The sequence below is a fragment of the Sinocyclocheilus anshuiensis genome, unplaced genomic scaffold, assembly GCF_001515605.1.
Source record: "Sinocyclocheilus anshuiensis isolate Anshui unplaced genomic scaffold, SAMN03320099.WGS_v1.1 scaffold1495, whole genome shotgun sequence".
NCBI classification, from domain to species: domain Eukaryota; kingdom Metazoa; phylum Chordata; class Actinopteri; order Cypriniformes; family Cyprinidae; genus Sinocyclocheilus; species Sinocyclocheilus anshuiensis.
In genome coordinates, this window is record NW_015558671.1 from 478,274 (window position 1) to 494,086 (window position 15,813).

Here is a 15,813-nt window from a genome sequence, read left to right on the forward strand (position 1 = left end):
CTGTAAGTACGTTTTCATTTAAAGGATTTGCCACTGACGATTCAAACGCGAGTTTTGAGCAGTGTAGAGTAGCGCTTGTTTGTCATTTCTCCGATCACAAATGCAGACATGTTTACGTGGCACGATGCAACGCAACGCGTAAAAGGCAGTATAAGTCATTATAATCCGTAATTATGTCCCCACTGGATGCAACAAATGTCTCGTTTGTAATGGGTTTTCATGTATTTGAATCGTCGCTCCGGCCGGACAGGGCATCACAGTATGGTAAGGGGCGTAACATTTCCGTCACACGCTTGAGGTATTCGGCCAATCACAACACACTGGATAGCTGGCGAATCAGAGCACACCTCGCTTTTCAGACCGATGAGCTTTGTAAAAATCGACGCGTTTCAGAAAGGCGGCGCATAGAGTGTTGTGTGTGTGTTTTATTTTGACCTTAAACGGCATAAACACATTTCATTACACCAAATACACAAAATAATGTTCTTTTTAGCAACATCATATGACCCCTTTAAAGATTTAGAGATCATATCCATGCATTTATTACCTCGAGATTGGATTATTGCAATTCTCTTTATGTTGGGATCTGTCAGCGACAACTATCTCGTCTGCAAATTGTACAGAATGCTGCAGCCAGGCTTTTGACGGGCACGAAAAAAAGGGATCATATTACTCCAGTATTATCCTCTCTCCATTGGCTACCAGTTCAATACAGGATCGATTTTAAAATTTTGTTAATGGTTTTTAAAGCACTTCATAACATGTCCCCAAGTTATATCACCAATCTTTTAGAGTACCATACATCGGCTAGGACACTGAGATCAGCAGATAAACTGTTACTGGCAGTTCCTCGTTCCAAAAAAAAGTCTAAAGGTGATAGAGCATTTATGGTTGTGGCTCCCAAATTGTGGAATAGTCTTCCACTTCATATTCGGCAGGCTCCATCCTTAGAAGTTTTTAAGTCTCAGTTGAAAACTCATCATTTTACATTAGCTTTCATAGAGGAAAGACCTTCGTAGAGACCTTTCGTAGAGGAACAACCCCGATGTGTAATGACCAGATAAAGGGTATTTGTCATCTGTGGGTTGGTTCATTAAGTGGTTTATTTATTTATAAATTGTGAAGCACTTTGGGCAACAAAATTGCGTTAAAATGTGCTATACAAATAAATAAAAGTTGAAGTTGAAAAGCAAAACTGTGATTGACGTTTTTAAATTATTATTATTATTATTAAATTACTTACGTTTTGATGTTTTGACTACAAAATTCACTTCATGCTTAAAGAAAAACATGTTATTTGCCAATAAGGTAAATAAAACAATTAGAATTAGTCTTAATACACTATTTTAGCTTTTTATAATATTTGTATATTTATAATATTTTTACTGGAAATCAAGTCAAAAATGTTGATATCTAAAATCATGATATCTTACATAATTTTGCTGAAGTTCTTTTATAATTTTTTATTGTTATTTTAACTATAAAACAAGAAGAAAATGTCTTGTAGTGTGGAAAGCAAAATACAATGCAATATCTGGTCATATTTTCTTACTTAAACTTAAACGCTTCCATTTTAACAACTGAGAAAAAAAAATTCTATTTTAAATTCAAGTATAATTATTTGTGCCAAACTTAAGAAAAGGTCAGGATTTTTTTTTTTTTTTTTTTTACCCCTTCCTGCTTTTTTTTTTTTTTTTTTTTTAAGTTTGTGCAGAACTTCAATCCATCATTGTAATTTGCTGTCAGCGCATCAGACACATAGTATTTTCCTCCAATATTCCTAAATATGCTAAACCTGGAAGCTTCATATAAAGGTTAAATATTATTTAATGTATATGTTAACAGCAAGGTACTAAACTTAAATATTTTTCCACAACAATAAACTTTGAGGCAGTTACTATTTGTTTAGAACTAACATACCTTTCTCTATTCCATTGAGTCTGTCTATTAGTTTTTTGATGTCTAATTGAAGTTTTGTAATTAAATTAATGTCAGCAGCAGTGCCTGTGGAAAAAAAAAACGAAACAGTGAAATTACGTTCTTATGAAAATGAAGGAATTTATGCAGTTTGCAATTGCGCAATGATGCAATGTGAAAAGACACAAATGGACTTTCTGTCCACAGTGTGTGTGTATACAGTGATGTGAAAAAGTTTTTGCCCCCTTCCTGCTTTTTTTTTTTTTTTTAATTAAGGAAATCAATTTAATTAATTTAATTAAAAATTAAAGGAAAAATCAAACAAAACAACAGGATTTCTTGAGTTATTGAGCCCAGCTGTGGCAGATCCATCTCTCCTCTGGATTTTCACATTCCTCAACAGACTCCAGTCAAAAACCTGACCGCCTGAAATTTTCTTCCCTGTTCTCAATTGGCCTGCTGAGAGGTAACCATAAATTATCAGGTCATGGGTCTGCATGTCTGTCAGTCCCTTTTATCTGGCTAATAGAGGCCAGCTGCGGCCGGACGCTCTCACACCAGGTCCTGCTTCTGCACTTCACTGATCCTGTCTGGATTTAAGATCAGTTCAACCAATGCAACTAAAAATCTACAGACAGATCCGCATATAAAACATTGGGCTTCTTCACTTCATGCAGCTAGTTTTTTGAGTTGTATTTTACAGGGATCTAATGGAAGTGTATTGACCTGTAGCTTTGTGTTGTCCAGTGGGCGACCTGTCCAGAGATCTCTGTTTCTTGTCTCTGTCCCTACGATGATGGCATCGGTGATGATGGTGATGGTGATGTCGTTCTTGAACAGGTTTCGCCAAAGTGTAGTCATTCAGATTCACCTCCTGAGGGCGCTGTGGTGCAAAAGTGGATGCGGAGCGTCTCATGGGGGAATCAGGAATGGTCTGAGAAAGAAAACAAGGTGGTGGTTACATAAAGTCAGATGAATGCTTTTGGACATTGTTATCTTGGAATATTACAAGGAATGCTGCCTATAATAACACAGCCTTGTATGCTAAACCTCCATTTTATCTCAGATGCATCAATACAGGGATGAACTCCAGACCGCAGTAACGATCTAAGGGATCGTTATGATATCAAAGTATCAGAGGCAATGTAACATCTGTAGCAGCTGAGCTAATCCCGTTTGAGGAAACACTCATTTTGGGCTTAGACCCTCAATTTATGCTCCCATCCACAGGTGCATTTTAATGGTGTGCCTCTGAATCTGTCTGAAATGATCAAAGGTCACTGGCTCTAGAGTCGCTGTACTAGACTTCCTTTGATTTCATGTTTTGCAGTACAACAGGCTGCTAATCCTCAGATTCTTACTGACACTGAGGACAAACAGACCTGGGACTTACTGTAACCAATAACAAAGTTTAGCTCAGTGGTTGACTCCAAGGATTGTTTTGTATTATTTCAAAACAATTTAAATAATTTTGAGACCCTCTCAGAAGTGTGCTGATGCCCCACTGACGAAGATCCTTATGTCAAGCCAAGAATATATTCTTAGAAAACTGAATACAAAAAGTTGTTCTTACTTCCAGTAAAGTCCCAGGAGAATGACGGGAATGACTCCTCTGATGAAGCGCGTCAGAGGACAAAATAGAAGTGAAGGGCAGGGAAGACATGGAGAGAGGGAAAAAAATAAATTTTCATGATAATGTACTTTAAAGAAACATTAAAAGTCATTCTGCATGATAGACAATATTTTTGTGATTTCATATAGTTAGACTAGTGGTGTAGAAATTACATACTTCACCTGTAACACTGCATATGTGTAAACAAGACAAAGCCAAATGATAGTTCCGAATGCTCAAAAATGTTGTATTTTTTATGATTTTTATTTGATTTTATTTGTCACCTTTTGCAGTGAATCAACTTAGTTCACCCAAAAATGAAAATTCTGTCATTAATTACTCATCCTCATGTCGTTCCAAACCCGTAAGACCTTCGTTCATCTTCGAAACACAAATTAAGATATTTTTGATGAAATCCAAGAGCTTTCTGGCCCTGCATAGACCGCAACGCAACTACCACACTCAAGGCCCAGAAAGGTAGTAAGGACATTGTTAAAATGTTTCATATGTTTTATGAAGCTACAAGAATACTTTTTGTGCGCAAAGAAAAAAAAATAATGATCATGTTGTGGTACTCTCGTGAATGTGCATGGAAGAGAAGAAATTGTTGAATAAAGTCATTATTTTTGTTTTCTTTGTGCATGAAAAGTATTATTGTAGCTTCAAAAATTTAGGGTTGAACCACTGATGTCACATGGACTATTTTAACAATGTCCTTACTACCTTTCTGGGCCTTGAAAGTGGTAGTTGCATTGCTGTCTATGCAGGGTCAGAAAGCTCTCGGATTTAATCAAAAATATGGTAATCTGTTTTCCGAATGTCTTTTGGTTTTGGAACGACATGAGGGTGAGTAATTAATGACAGAATTTTCATTTTTGGATGAACTATCCCTTTAAGCTTCCCTCTGGGAATCTATGTACTTCATTATTATCCATCCTCCTTCAATCCATCCATGACAGACACAAGTCATTCCTTAAGGCACACTTGTCAATCATAATATCTTTGCAGATCTTCCCCATATCATAGTTTTGCAGAGTTTCTGGGTTGTGGTTTAACTAAATCTGCATTTGAGGCTGTAATTTGGCTCTATTTTCATCCGTTGAGCAGAAGGACTAGAGATGGCCAGGTGCCAATGGTGAAGGGATTTCCCCCACAGAAATCAGAGGGATCTGGACATATTAGCAGGTGCTGAAACGTTACATTCAGCATCTAATGTCTCTTATCGGTTAGTCCAGCACTTTAAAGAGATTTAGTTTTGGATGGGAATCAAATTTGGGAGTGAAATAGAGGCACTCAGTGAGCCTGAGCAGCCCATTAGCACTAGAGAGGTGTGGGATAGGTGTGATTTGATAGGAGGAATATCCTGATGAGTCTTAATGGACGGATTGTCTTTTGCAGAGTCCAAATGGAATGTGAATTTCATAGTCAGATGATTTTAGATTTATTTTTCCAATGTCTTGGTTGTTCTCACATACTATAACATTAACTATAAGCAAACTAAAAGCTGAGATCCCAAAACAACACAATCCATTAGTGAAATGCATTAGCCTTTTAGCCGGTTCTGTGCAAATTACATTTAAAATAAAAACAGAAGAATGCCATTCAGAATTCAATCCAATATGGATTTTTAAATCCATCTCAAAATAACCATAAAGTAATCTCAACCTTTTTTCTTGAGAGTCTACTTATTCAGATTGTGAGCTTCATTTCACGTCCTCTTAGCCTGCACAAGCTGAAAACTGATCCAGGGTGCAGATCTGGCAACCTACCAAAGACTAATTGTATTATGTTTTACTTCCCCTGTGCCCTGAAATAGGCCAAACGTCCTATTTTCATTAGACTTAGCATGCAAAAACAATGCAACAATACATAAACATGTGCAATGTTCTCTTCACATATTCACCCTATTTTTAATGTAATAGCGTGTGGCCATTTGTAACTTCAATGTGCAAGGCTTTGCAGTGTCATCCGCTTCCACTTATTTTAGCTGTAAAAACAGCTCATTGTGATGCTTGATATTGCAAACAGGTATTTCTTATCATAGTATTTTAATGTACTGTCATAATTATAATTGTATTGACTGACTCATATATTTATTTATATATATTAGGGCTGTCAGTTTAACGCGTTAACTTAATTTAGTTATAAAAAAATAATGCGATTAAAATATTTTAATGCAGTTAATGCACCGGCCCCGCCCCCAGACATGTACATCATCTTACATTTCATATAGTTGGTTGTTGACAAATATGATGCAGGGCAACAACTCCATAAATGCAGTTATGCCCTAAAATTCAAGATATTGGTGCAAAAATGCCCCTGTACTGTATGTGTTTTTGTCTCATATTTATATCATACGATATTTCACGAGCAGGGAGAGCAGTAGGCTATTACACGAGTGCTGATTTTGTCCCGAATATCACAAGTTTAAATGTGATTTTATACAACAGTTCAGTAAATAAGAAGTTGATATTGTGTTATATTTCAAACACAATATTATGTGTTTTGCTCAATTTTGCAATAAAAAGCCATAGCAGAATTGTTGCATCTTCGAGCAACACAGCGGTGTTTAGTTTCTGAATGAATCCGCGTTTTGAATGAATCGTGTGAATCAATGATTCAATGGCCCATTCATAAAGACAGCCGTTCCCATTCAGTCGGTTCACTCAGTACAACACATGACTATGGGATATCGCGCTCTTGCTTCATCTGCTGAAGCCAATGACACATGACAACGTGGGCGGGGCTACCTGCCCACAGCATATAAATGCAGTCGCATGCGTCATTCCCTTTGTTCTTTAGCTCTTCACCGCGCTGTTAGAACACCGTCACGCCACATTCACAAGAAAACCCACGGTGGTGACTTGTTGAAGAAGAAAAGGCATAAAAGAGAAGTTTTTAGCTCAAGTTTAGCACAGCTAACAAACAGCTAATAAACTTTCTCATGAGAAATGTGAGAAAGACAGGTGTGTGTGTGTGTGTGTGCGCTGCCAGCAATTCTATCGTTCCGCACTTACGCGGTGTGTAGCATGTGCTTGGTGGCTCAGTGGCCAAACATGGTCCACTCCAGTCTTCCAGGGCTTATCCTGATGCGGCTCTCACCATTGTTGGCATGAAGTATTAGGGCGATTGTGGGGAAGTTGGTGTAGTGTTCACGACAAGGTTCCTCTGGCCGCCCCCAGAGTCTGAGCAGAACTTTAACTGTCTCGCTAGGTGCGGACGAGGAATGCTCTGATTATATTTTTCAAGCTGGGTCCCTTGCACAGGTCTGTATTGGAGAGTGGCAGCAAAGTTTGTCAGTGGAGTGGCTTGACCCTCCTCTGATACAGAGAGATCGCGGGTTATGTTTGACTCCTGTAGAAACAGTGATGAGAACCTGCCTGATGATATATCCGAATTGTGTAAAGGCCCTGCAAGATAGGGGGTTCGGGGGTTCGGTTCGACCTACTCCTGGCTGCAGACAGCGGGAAACAAGCAGGGTTTCAAACATGTACACTTGTTTTCTATTTATGAGCTCTGGGATTCCTGATGAATCTCAAAAGGAGCTTGCTGGCCCAGAGTCAGTGGATGTTATATCGGAGTCGGCGGACAGACTCAAAGCACAACAGGGGCAGAGGATTATCACAGCTCTCTGGCTCAGGTTCGGCTGAGGAGGCGAGAGCCTTTTTCTTAATTGAGAATGCTGGGGCTCATGGTTTCGATAGCAGTAATACGGCTTGGTCTTCTCTTTATGCGTGGGTTCCAGTGCTGGGTGCTGAATACCGCGCGACATTTAAAACAGACATGCGTCGATAGCGCCGATGTGCGTTCAGGCACTGATCCCCTGGGAAACCCCAATTTGTTGACAGAGGAAATACCCAGGGCAGGGTTACGCCATGTGTAGTAGTGACAAGTAGTAGTGACAACAAATGCGTCACTCACGATATGGACAAGGAACTTTTAAGAGGAGAGTGGTTGACAGCGCTTTTTAGAGTAGTTCTCCTGGTGCTGAGACACTTGGCCCAGTAGGGCAAATGTGTTAGTCAGAATGAGAAATACGACATGTGGTGTCGTACATAAGCGCGCATACAGTCGTGAGTTTCTGCTCGATGTCGGCAAAACCACATTTTTAGAGTTAAACTCTGCGTACGCCGAAGAGCTGCAGGATCTCTGTCTGCTCCGGAGGCCCACACCATCACCGACCCCCACTACTGCATCTCGCCCACAGCGGAGGCGCCACAAGCGGCGTGAGAGGAAGCAGAAGAGGGGTAAGCGCGGAGGTATCCGGGCTAGGCTAGCGGCTAACCCACACAAGCCAGCTATCCCCACCATTGTACTGGCTAACGTACGCTCTTTGGACAATAAACTGGACTACATCCGACTACTACGCTCAACTCAGAGGCATGTGGAAGAATTGACAATAAAGCAGACTTGAGACTTGAGATAATTGGCAAGGGAGTGTTTGTTCTCTTCCCCTGCTACAACTGGCATGGACGCTCTGGATATGGGGCAGACCTGCGGTCCCCCATGGAGTGATGTTTGTACTAATGGCGCAGATCTGGGATCGGGTTCCGCAGAACCGGTGTTGATCTTTTTGCATCTGCAGAAAACACGCGCTGCCCGCTCTTTTCTTGATTATGGAAAGCCTCACTTGGGATGGATGCCTTGTCGCTTGTATAGTCCAGGGCCCTGCTGTACGCATTTCCGCTGAGGGAATTGATACAGCCCACCCTGGACAGGGTGCGGGGTTTGTCACTGATTTTGGTGGCTCCTCACTGGCCAGCGAATATATGGCACGCAAGCATAATGACATTGCTTTTTAAGGACACCGTGGTGTCTATTTCCCTATGCAATGACCTGCTGTCCCAGGCAGGAGGCAGACTTTGCACCCTCAGCTGCAACTGTGGTTGCTAGGGCCTGCCTGTTGAGAGGGAAAATCTGATAGATCTGTTTGATCTGACAAGAATGCCTGCAATGGGAAGATTGTTGCATATTTAAAGCTTGGTGCGGGCAAGGCTCGTTATTGCCGTGTCAGTGCCCGATTGAGGAAATACTGATTTTCTGAAGGAAGGTCATTCCCATTCCACAATGGAGGTTATTGAATAGCGGTTTGTCTTGTCATGAGGGCATTGCACTGAGGCTGCTGCGCCATTTGAAGCGCGCACATGCTTGCCTTGTGGTTCCTTAAATGATCGGGTATTCTTCATTTTTTAAGCTCTGCTCTGTCTTACGCAAGGTCGTGAGAGTGAGCTTTTCGAAGCATACTCCTTTGGTGGGGTGCATGGGAAGACACATTCGGCGTGTATGTATTGTGTAAGTGGTTTTAAGTGCTCAAGTCACCCATACAAGCGCTGTTGTACGCGCGCTGTCCGCACAGTCACAAAGGTTGGGCTGCATGGGGACCCTCCTGATGATGGCAATCATGTCATACAGGCAGTGAGCGGACCATCGTGGAACTTCCACGTTCTGCTCCATCTAGCGCACGTTATAACATACGCATTTCAAGGTACTCCTTTGGCCATAAGTGCAGAAAGACGTGTTCAGCGCATACACACTTTCTAGTTGACTTTGTTTCCAAGCGCTCAAGTCACTTGCACGAGTGCTGTAGTACACACACTGTCAGCACAGACGCAAAAATTGTACTGCACGCAGACAGTGTGCGTGGATGTCCGCGGACGCCCTCCTGTTGACAAGGTTTATGTCGCACGGAAGGTGCGTGGAATGCGGGCAGTCGAAGTACTTAGGGCTTAGGTCTACAGACTATGTGTGAACCTTTGTTTGAGCCTTTAGAATCCTTGCGTCTAAGGATGCTACCCGGTGGTTGGCACTGGCATCAGAGAAGCGCATTGGGGATCTTTATGCGCTGTCGGTGCATCCCTTGTGCATCAAATTTTGAGTTGGGTGGTGTTGCATCCGAACGCAGCGTACCCTGATGGCACGCGTAGGCTGCATCACTCCTCCCTCTCTCCTCTCAACGTGTAGCTGGTGTGTGGTGAGCGCACTGGCACCGTTGTACTGTGGCTGCCTTCGCATCATCCAAGTGGGCGCTGCACACTGGTGGTTGAGGAGAAATCCCCTCATATGATTGTAAAGCACTTTGGGTATACAAGCAATACACAATGAATGCGTTATATGAATGTCCCATTCATCACAGAGACGTGTATTTGATGTCTGCGTTTACATCTGCAAGATGTTTTTTTACAGTATTTGCTCATCTGCAATACGCCTATATAGGACATTTCCTATCAGATGTCAAGTGGACATTTATTAGATGTCTTTAAGATGTTTATGATTTAGAACATATGTAAAACTGACATCTTAAAGGCGCCTTTCAGATGTTAGTACACAGCAGATGCTTTCCAGATCAAGCGATCTTTAACAGACATCTTGACTTGCAGACGTACGTGTGCTATCTGGGTATACACCAGACAGGAGTGCACTTCCGTTGAAGCTGCCTGCCCTGTCAAATCTCTGACTCAGAGGAAGACAGGAGTTTTCATGCTCTTGTAAAAGATGTATGCAGGTACAGTGAGCAGATGCAGGCTGTGACCAGCTTTTTGTGCCCGTGTGAAGCCACTACTTGAATGGCGTTTTTCGCATTGGATTGCAGAAAGCTGTGTCTATAGCATATAAGACATGCCTGTTATGACTAATACCCGCATGGGTGCTCGGGCGCTCTACGAGGGGTGTGGAAACATCATGGGTATGGTTTAAGATGTGCCATGCGACTGCCATTTAGGCATCACTGCACTAGTCTGTTCATTTGTTTACTAGACGTCACTGCGGCAACGGTAGCTATGTCTGTGCTTACCGCGGGACTTTTTAAACCGCAGGCCATCACTCCCTTGTAAGATAAAGGTGTATGTGGCGGTGCTGGTCCCTTATGTTTAGTTCAGCGACTTTGCGGGGCATGTATATATGTCCCATAGTCATGTGTTGTACCGAGTGAACCGACTTGCAAACTCTAATCTTGCCTTTCTAGTTTTGTTGCTTGTCTGAGGTTTGCATCTTGCTGTGTAGCATCTGTAGCTCTGTGTCAAAGTTTCCTGTGGACAGTAGATTGTCAGAGCATCACCCCAGCTTTCTGGAGGTTTTTGATGATTTTAGGGTTCATTTTCACAGCTTTTATGATTTGTCTGTCATCAACTACTGTTGTTTTTCTCAGCTGATCAGGTTGTTGTTGATTGCTGATGTCGCTGGTGGTTTCCAAACTCTTGATTTCTCCATGCCCTTTGTTTTTAATTGACTTCCTCTTTTCTTTTAGCATCCAAATTGCTTGCTTTTCTCTCAAAGTCAGCTCCCTCGTCTCCCACAAATTGATGACACATCAATTTGTGTCATCATGGTGTGTCATCATCGAATGCAAGACTCAGAATGCAGAAGCAATGGATATAAATACACTGTAAAAAATGATTGTGATTTTAACAGTAAAAGACTGTAAAAATGCTACAGTAAAAACCTGTTAATTGGTTAACAGTAAGTTTCCATAATATATTCGGTGACGTTTATAATTTTGTTCAGTGTATATATATGTGTGTGTGTGTGTGTGTGTGCGTGCGTGCGTGTGTGTAGAATTTAGAGCAAGACACAGAAAGTTTTTAGTGCAAAACATTGATTCAATATAATACCTGCATCTCTGTGTTGAGTTTTGGCATGGATACTGCACGTCCTTGGCCTTCAAGGCTGCCAGAGGTCACTGTGTTGGCACTGTTCTCCATCTTCCTCATTTCTACTGACTCCTATTAAATACACACAATAAGAGATTAAATACACATTAAAGAAAGACATTGCATGTGTCAGAAAGAGTCAGCATTTTTTATTTACAGCACCTGGGCAGTGTTTGCATTTGAGGCATCCTCTGATTGACCTCTGGACATTGGCCGTCGTTTAGATCGTGGGACCTCCTTGGACTTCTCTGAGGCCCAGGATGAAGATCCCTTTATTGTGTTATCAAGACTGGGCATGAAATTTGACAACGTATTAGAGTAGATACACTTGTCATGGCAAAGAGATTAATTCAAGTGTGCACTGAATATGAATGCAGCAAGGATTCTGTGCTCACTGTGTGCGTCCGTTGTTGAGCGTGGTGGAGCTTGGTCTGGTCTGAGCTTGAAACTCTGAGGCCAAATCTACACTGTTCACAGCCTGATCTTGCATGTGGGTTAGTGGGAGAATAGGCTCTAAAAGAGCACTGACTTTATTCTTCAAACAGAGAGAATCAAAACACATATTCACTTTCAGTTGGAAGATTACACAGTCTTTATGTTTTTATGATCTTAAAGAAATATCTAAAGGCTTACATTTGAAATTAGTGTAGGCAAATTTATCTAATTTTATTCTATTACATATTATAACATACATACATTTTAATTGTACATCTATTTGTTATTTTACAGTTTGATGACTTCAATATTATTTTTAAAATGTGCAAAATAGCACAAAAATCTGACTAGTAGTGTAAGTGTATATATGTATCACCTGAGATCCAGGTCCTGCCTGTTCTCTCTGCTGCTGTTGCTGCATCTGAAGTCTTTTGGCTCTGTTTTGCTTGTAATAGTCAAAAATCATAAGAGCCGCATATACCTTCCCCACTGTAAGCTCATTGGCTGCAAAAAGACAAATGCACCTTAGTTATGTGCTGTTTGGACATTCCACGGATGACCACTAGATGTCGCTGTGTATTGTATTTGGAGATGTTTGCACATGTCAAATTACTTGGGTTCTGTTTAGATAATTCATAAGCATGAGGATGTACTTCAGTGTTAGTCTTGTAATATGTGAATGCAAGTATTTCTGTAGCAAAAGTAAGAAAGGATCTCCTGGGTGATGATTAATAATGTGTTTACGTTTGTGCGGAGTGACCAGCAGGTCCACAGTCTTCTGAGACAGGTTTGGCCAGACTGTAGCGAGCTCCTTCTTCAGTTCAGCATCTGACAGACGTTGGGCCACCATGCCTGTGGAGATATTCATGAACACAGAGGAAAGAGTCTAATTAGACTATATCTTATATATACACAATTCAGTTTAGTCTAATTATTTTGGTGTTTCATAAATATTTTCAACATTTCTCTTTTTATCTCCTGTAATATAATTATAAGTTCCTGAATTTAGATCAATGCATTGAAAGGCAAACACTTTTTGCTGAGGAGTTGGAAGAATTTAGTGAAGCTAGAACAACTATTTAATCTCCTGTTATCAAAATAATAATTATAATATAAAATTACTAATACATTATTTAAGTTCAGTGAATTTAGATCAATACATCGCAAAGCAAAACTGTGAAAATTAAGCTAGAAAAACCCATCCAGTGCCAAACACTCAGAGTGATACAACAGATGCTACACACACCATCCCACGCACTGCTCTGAAGAGTGGAAATGGCACTAGCAGCAGCAGCAGAACAGATCACACTGAATAAGTGAGTAAGTCTCTCCATTAGGCACTAATCACATTTGGAGTTATTTGGAAAAGAGAAAGATGGATTTTAAAAAGAGAGGGAAGGTGGAACAATTATCTAAATGCTAATCTATACAATAATTACACAATCATTTAGACAATGAAAAGGGCACCAGACCGACCTGAAGCCAGTTTGATCTCCAGGGCTGTGCGGATCAGAGCCATCAGGGTGGAGGTGAAGTGCACACTGTTGTCATCCGCAATGGGCATGTTCATTTTCACCAGCCGCTGGGGGAGGGGGGGGGGGGGGTGCATGAGGTTTATTAGTGGGGTAAAAACACTTCTCAAAATCAGCATCATCCAGAACAACCCAAAAACTCAAACAAAACCATTTGTGTGCATCTGAGATTAGACATGATTATTTCATATCCTTCTATCGATTCATGCATTCTAGAAATCAAGCAATACATATATTGGATCAGTTTGGTAATTCAAAAAGGTAGCATCCTATTCTAATCTTAGCGTTTCAAGCACACAAACAATTTTGTTCACATAGAGAATAGGAACGTACAGAATCGAACATTCACATTCACTGCTATAGGCTACAATCCGCAACCAAAGTGCACTGGTGATAAACCGACACCGACTTGAGAGTGCAGAAAAGCATGTTCACATAACCATGAGGGGCTTCAGAGAACATGGGAGCTCGACTCTGAGTGTTACTAATCAATAAAATTGCAGCAAATAGCTGCTTTTAGATTTAAAAGTTTCAATTGGTGACCAGATGTGGCTTTTTTAGAGCTGAAACAATGTTAAACACACTGGCAACATTCAACTGAATCATTCTGATGACACCTTTGAAAAATAGTAAAAATCATGTCTAAAATATCAATTGTGTAATTGAGTCTCAAAAATTACACACTTCACCTTTAAAGGTGCACTCAGTTTTTATTATTTTTTTGCTTATATTGCACCAGAAGATGCAGCTGTTCTGTACTTACTGTATACTGACACCTAGTGGTGTGGATGTTGCCTCACAAAATATTTGATAAAGCATTCACAGAAATACTATACTAGCAGTCAATCATGATAAATTTATTCTGTGCTGTGAGAAAAGGTCTCCAAAAATATGGGTGTTACAGAAATAAAATAATTTGTATTTGGCTAGTCATGTGATCTCAAAATGGGCGACCTGCTCTATGCAAAATAAAAGTTTTTATTAGAGTGACTGAACATGATTTTAAACATATTTCTCTATTAATTTCTGTATGGTTTTTAAGTGGAAAATAACCGAGTGCACCTTTAAACATGACAACTCAGTTGTATCATGGGAGTATGGTTTAGTGTGATTAATTGTGAAGAGTTGAGCTCCCCTGAGCAAAGAGAGCATACATTTAACTAGCAGTAGCAGTGCAAGAAAAACAGATCATAATTAAAAAAAAAAAAATGTGGACATTCTAACACACAGACATACATTCTAACGTACTACAGACATAGAGAAAGAGAGAGAAGAATACAGGACAAAGAAAAGAGAGAGGAAATGGTCAAGTGGATGAGAGAAAGACAGCACAAGCAAGACGAGGAGAATAAGTGAAAGACCGCCAAGACAGGAAGAGAGAGTTCAAGTGCAAAGTTCTCATGACTGAAAGCAACTTAGGTTACACATACACTGCTCCATGAAACAAGGGTGAGAATAGGGGACCTTTTCTATTCTAATATAACAAAGGCTCTAAAAGAGGTTTTTGAGCTAGATTTGGGGCCTTCAAGTAAATCCCAAAGACATAGAAACCCGCAAAAAGAGCAATTGGGCACATGTTTTAAGTAAATTTAGTTTACAGAAACTATTTTGCATTTACAGTGGTACAGAAAATCATTTTTACAATGTTGTGCACAAACCCTTACACAATGCAACTTATGGGGAAAATTTTATACACATGAAGTATGACCACAGATAAAAATGAGATTTAAGTCTCACTTATTATCATCATAATTAAACAACATAGGCCCAATGGAAATACATGCTTCTACCTACATTTTTGCAAAACTCCAAAAAATGTACCTACTGTATACACAAACAATTCGCAGCCATTTCCAGCTAAATTTAACACTAGTGGCAGTAAAAGTAAATTTAACACTAGTGGTAGTTTTATTCTTTTTCACACAAATTATGATTATGGGGCAGGTTATCGATCAATAAACACTTATTTTTTGCACGTTTCCTTACCCAATACCCCGTCATGACCCCAAAACACTTTTATCATAATGCATGATTTGTAGACTAATACATTTTGACATTTACATAACATAACCAGCTCCGTATGGCTTTTTGATTTAGTAAACTTGCTCACCAGCTCACCTGGTACAGTGTTGCATTTTCAATATGGAGCACTCAGGTACGAGTCCCGTGAAATATGAGTCACAAAAAAAGAGCTCAAAGACTTGCAGAAGCAAGCTAAAATGGTTGTTGGCATGGTTGCTTCAGAAAATGTGTTGTATCACTATGAGTTACACTGTAAAAAAAATTCTGTAGTTTTTACAAAATAATTTTGGCAGCTGTGGTTGCCAGAATAATTTTGTAAAAAATACAGAAAAACTGTAAACACATTTACGGCCAAAACCTGTAAATTTTACAGTACAAAACTGTCATTTACACACAAGAAAATTTGAATGTAAACCAGTAAATTCAACAATGCACACTGCTATTAAAATCTGTTTTGTACATTTAACATACTGACAACCACCATAATAATGCAGGTGGTAAAAGAGTACCACCAAGTAGCTTCGCCACAAGCAGAAGTATATACTAATATATAGAAGGTGCACAGAGTCATTCATGCAAACACAAAACACCATCATGGTAACACACATGATACTTAAATAATGCATTAAACTTTAATTAAACAACAGAA

The 15,813-nt window shown here is 40.1% G+C and overlaps 1 protein-coding gene across 1 annotated transcript in view; it reads right to left on the reverse strand.

Annotated features, from left to right (window-relative positions):
• The window catches only part of LOC107681248 (probable voltage-dependent N-type calcium channel subunit alpha-1B), a 125,430-nt gene that overhangs the window by 7,114 nt on the left and 102,503 nt on the right, over nt 1-15,813 (reverse strand). The window contains exons 40-47 of the mRNA XM_016477489.1: nt 13,087-13,192; nt 12,355-12,462; nt 11,987-12,114; nt 11,571-11,710; nt 11,338-11,464; nt 11,137-11,247; nt 3,491-3,529; nt 2,644-2,851 (exon numbers count right to left, since the gene is read on the reverse strand). Of these exons, the coding sequence (XP_016332975.1) occupies nt 2,644-2,851; nt 3,491-3,529; nt 11,137-11,247; nt 11,338-11,464; nt 11,571-11,710; nt 11,987-12,114; nt 12,355-12,462; nt 13,087-13,192 (967 nt within the window). The remainder of the gene's footprint in view (nt 1-2,643; nt 2,852-3,490; nt 3,530-11,136; nt 11,248-11,337; nt 11,465-11,570; nt 11,711-11,986; nt 12,115-12,354; nt 12,463-13,086; nt 13,193-15,813) is intronic.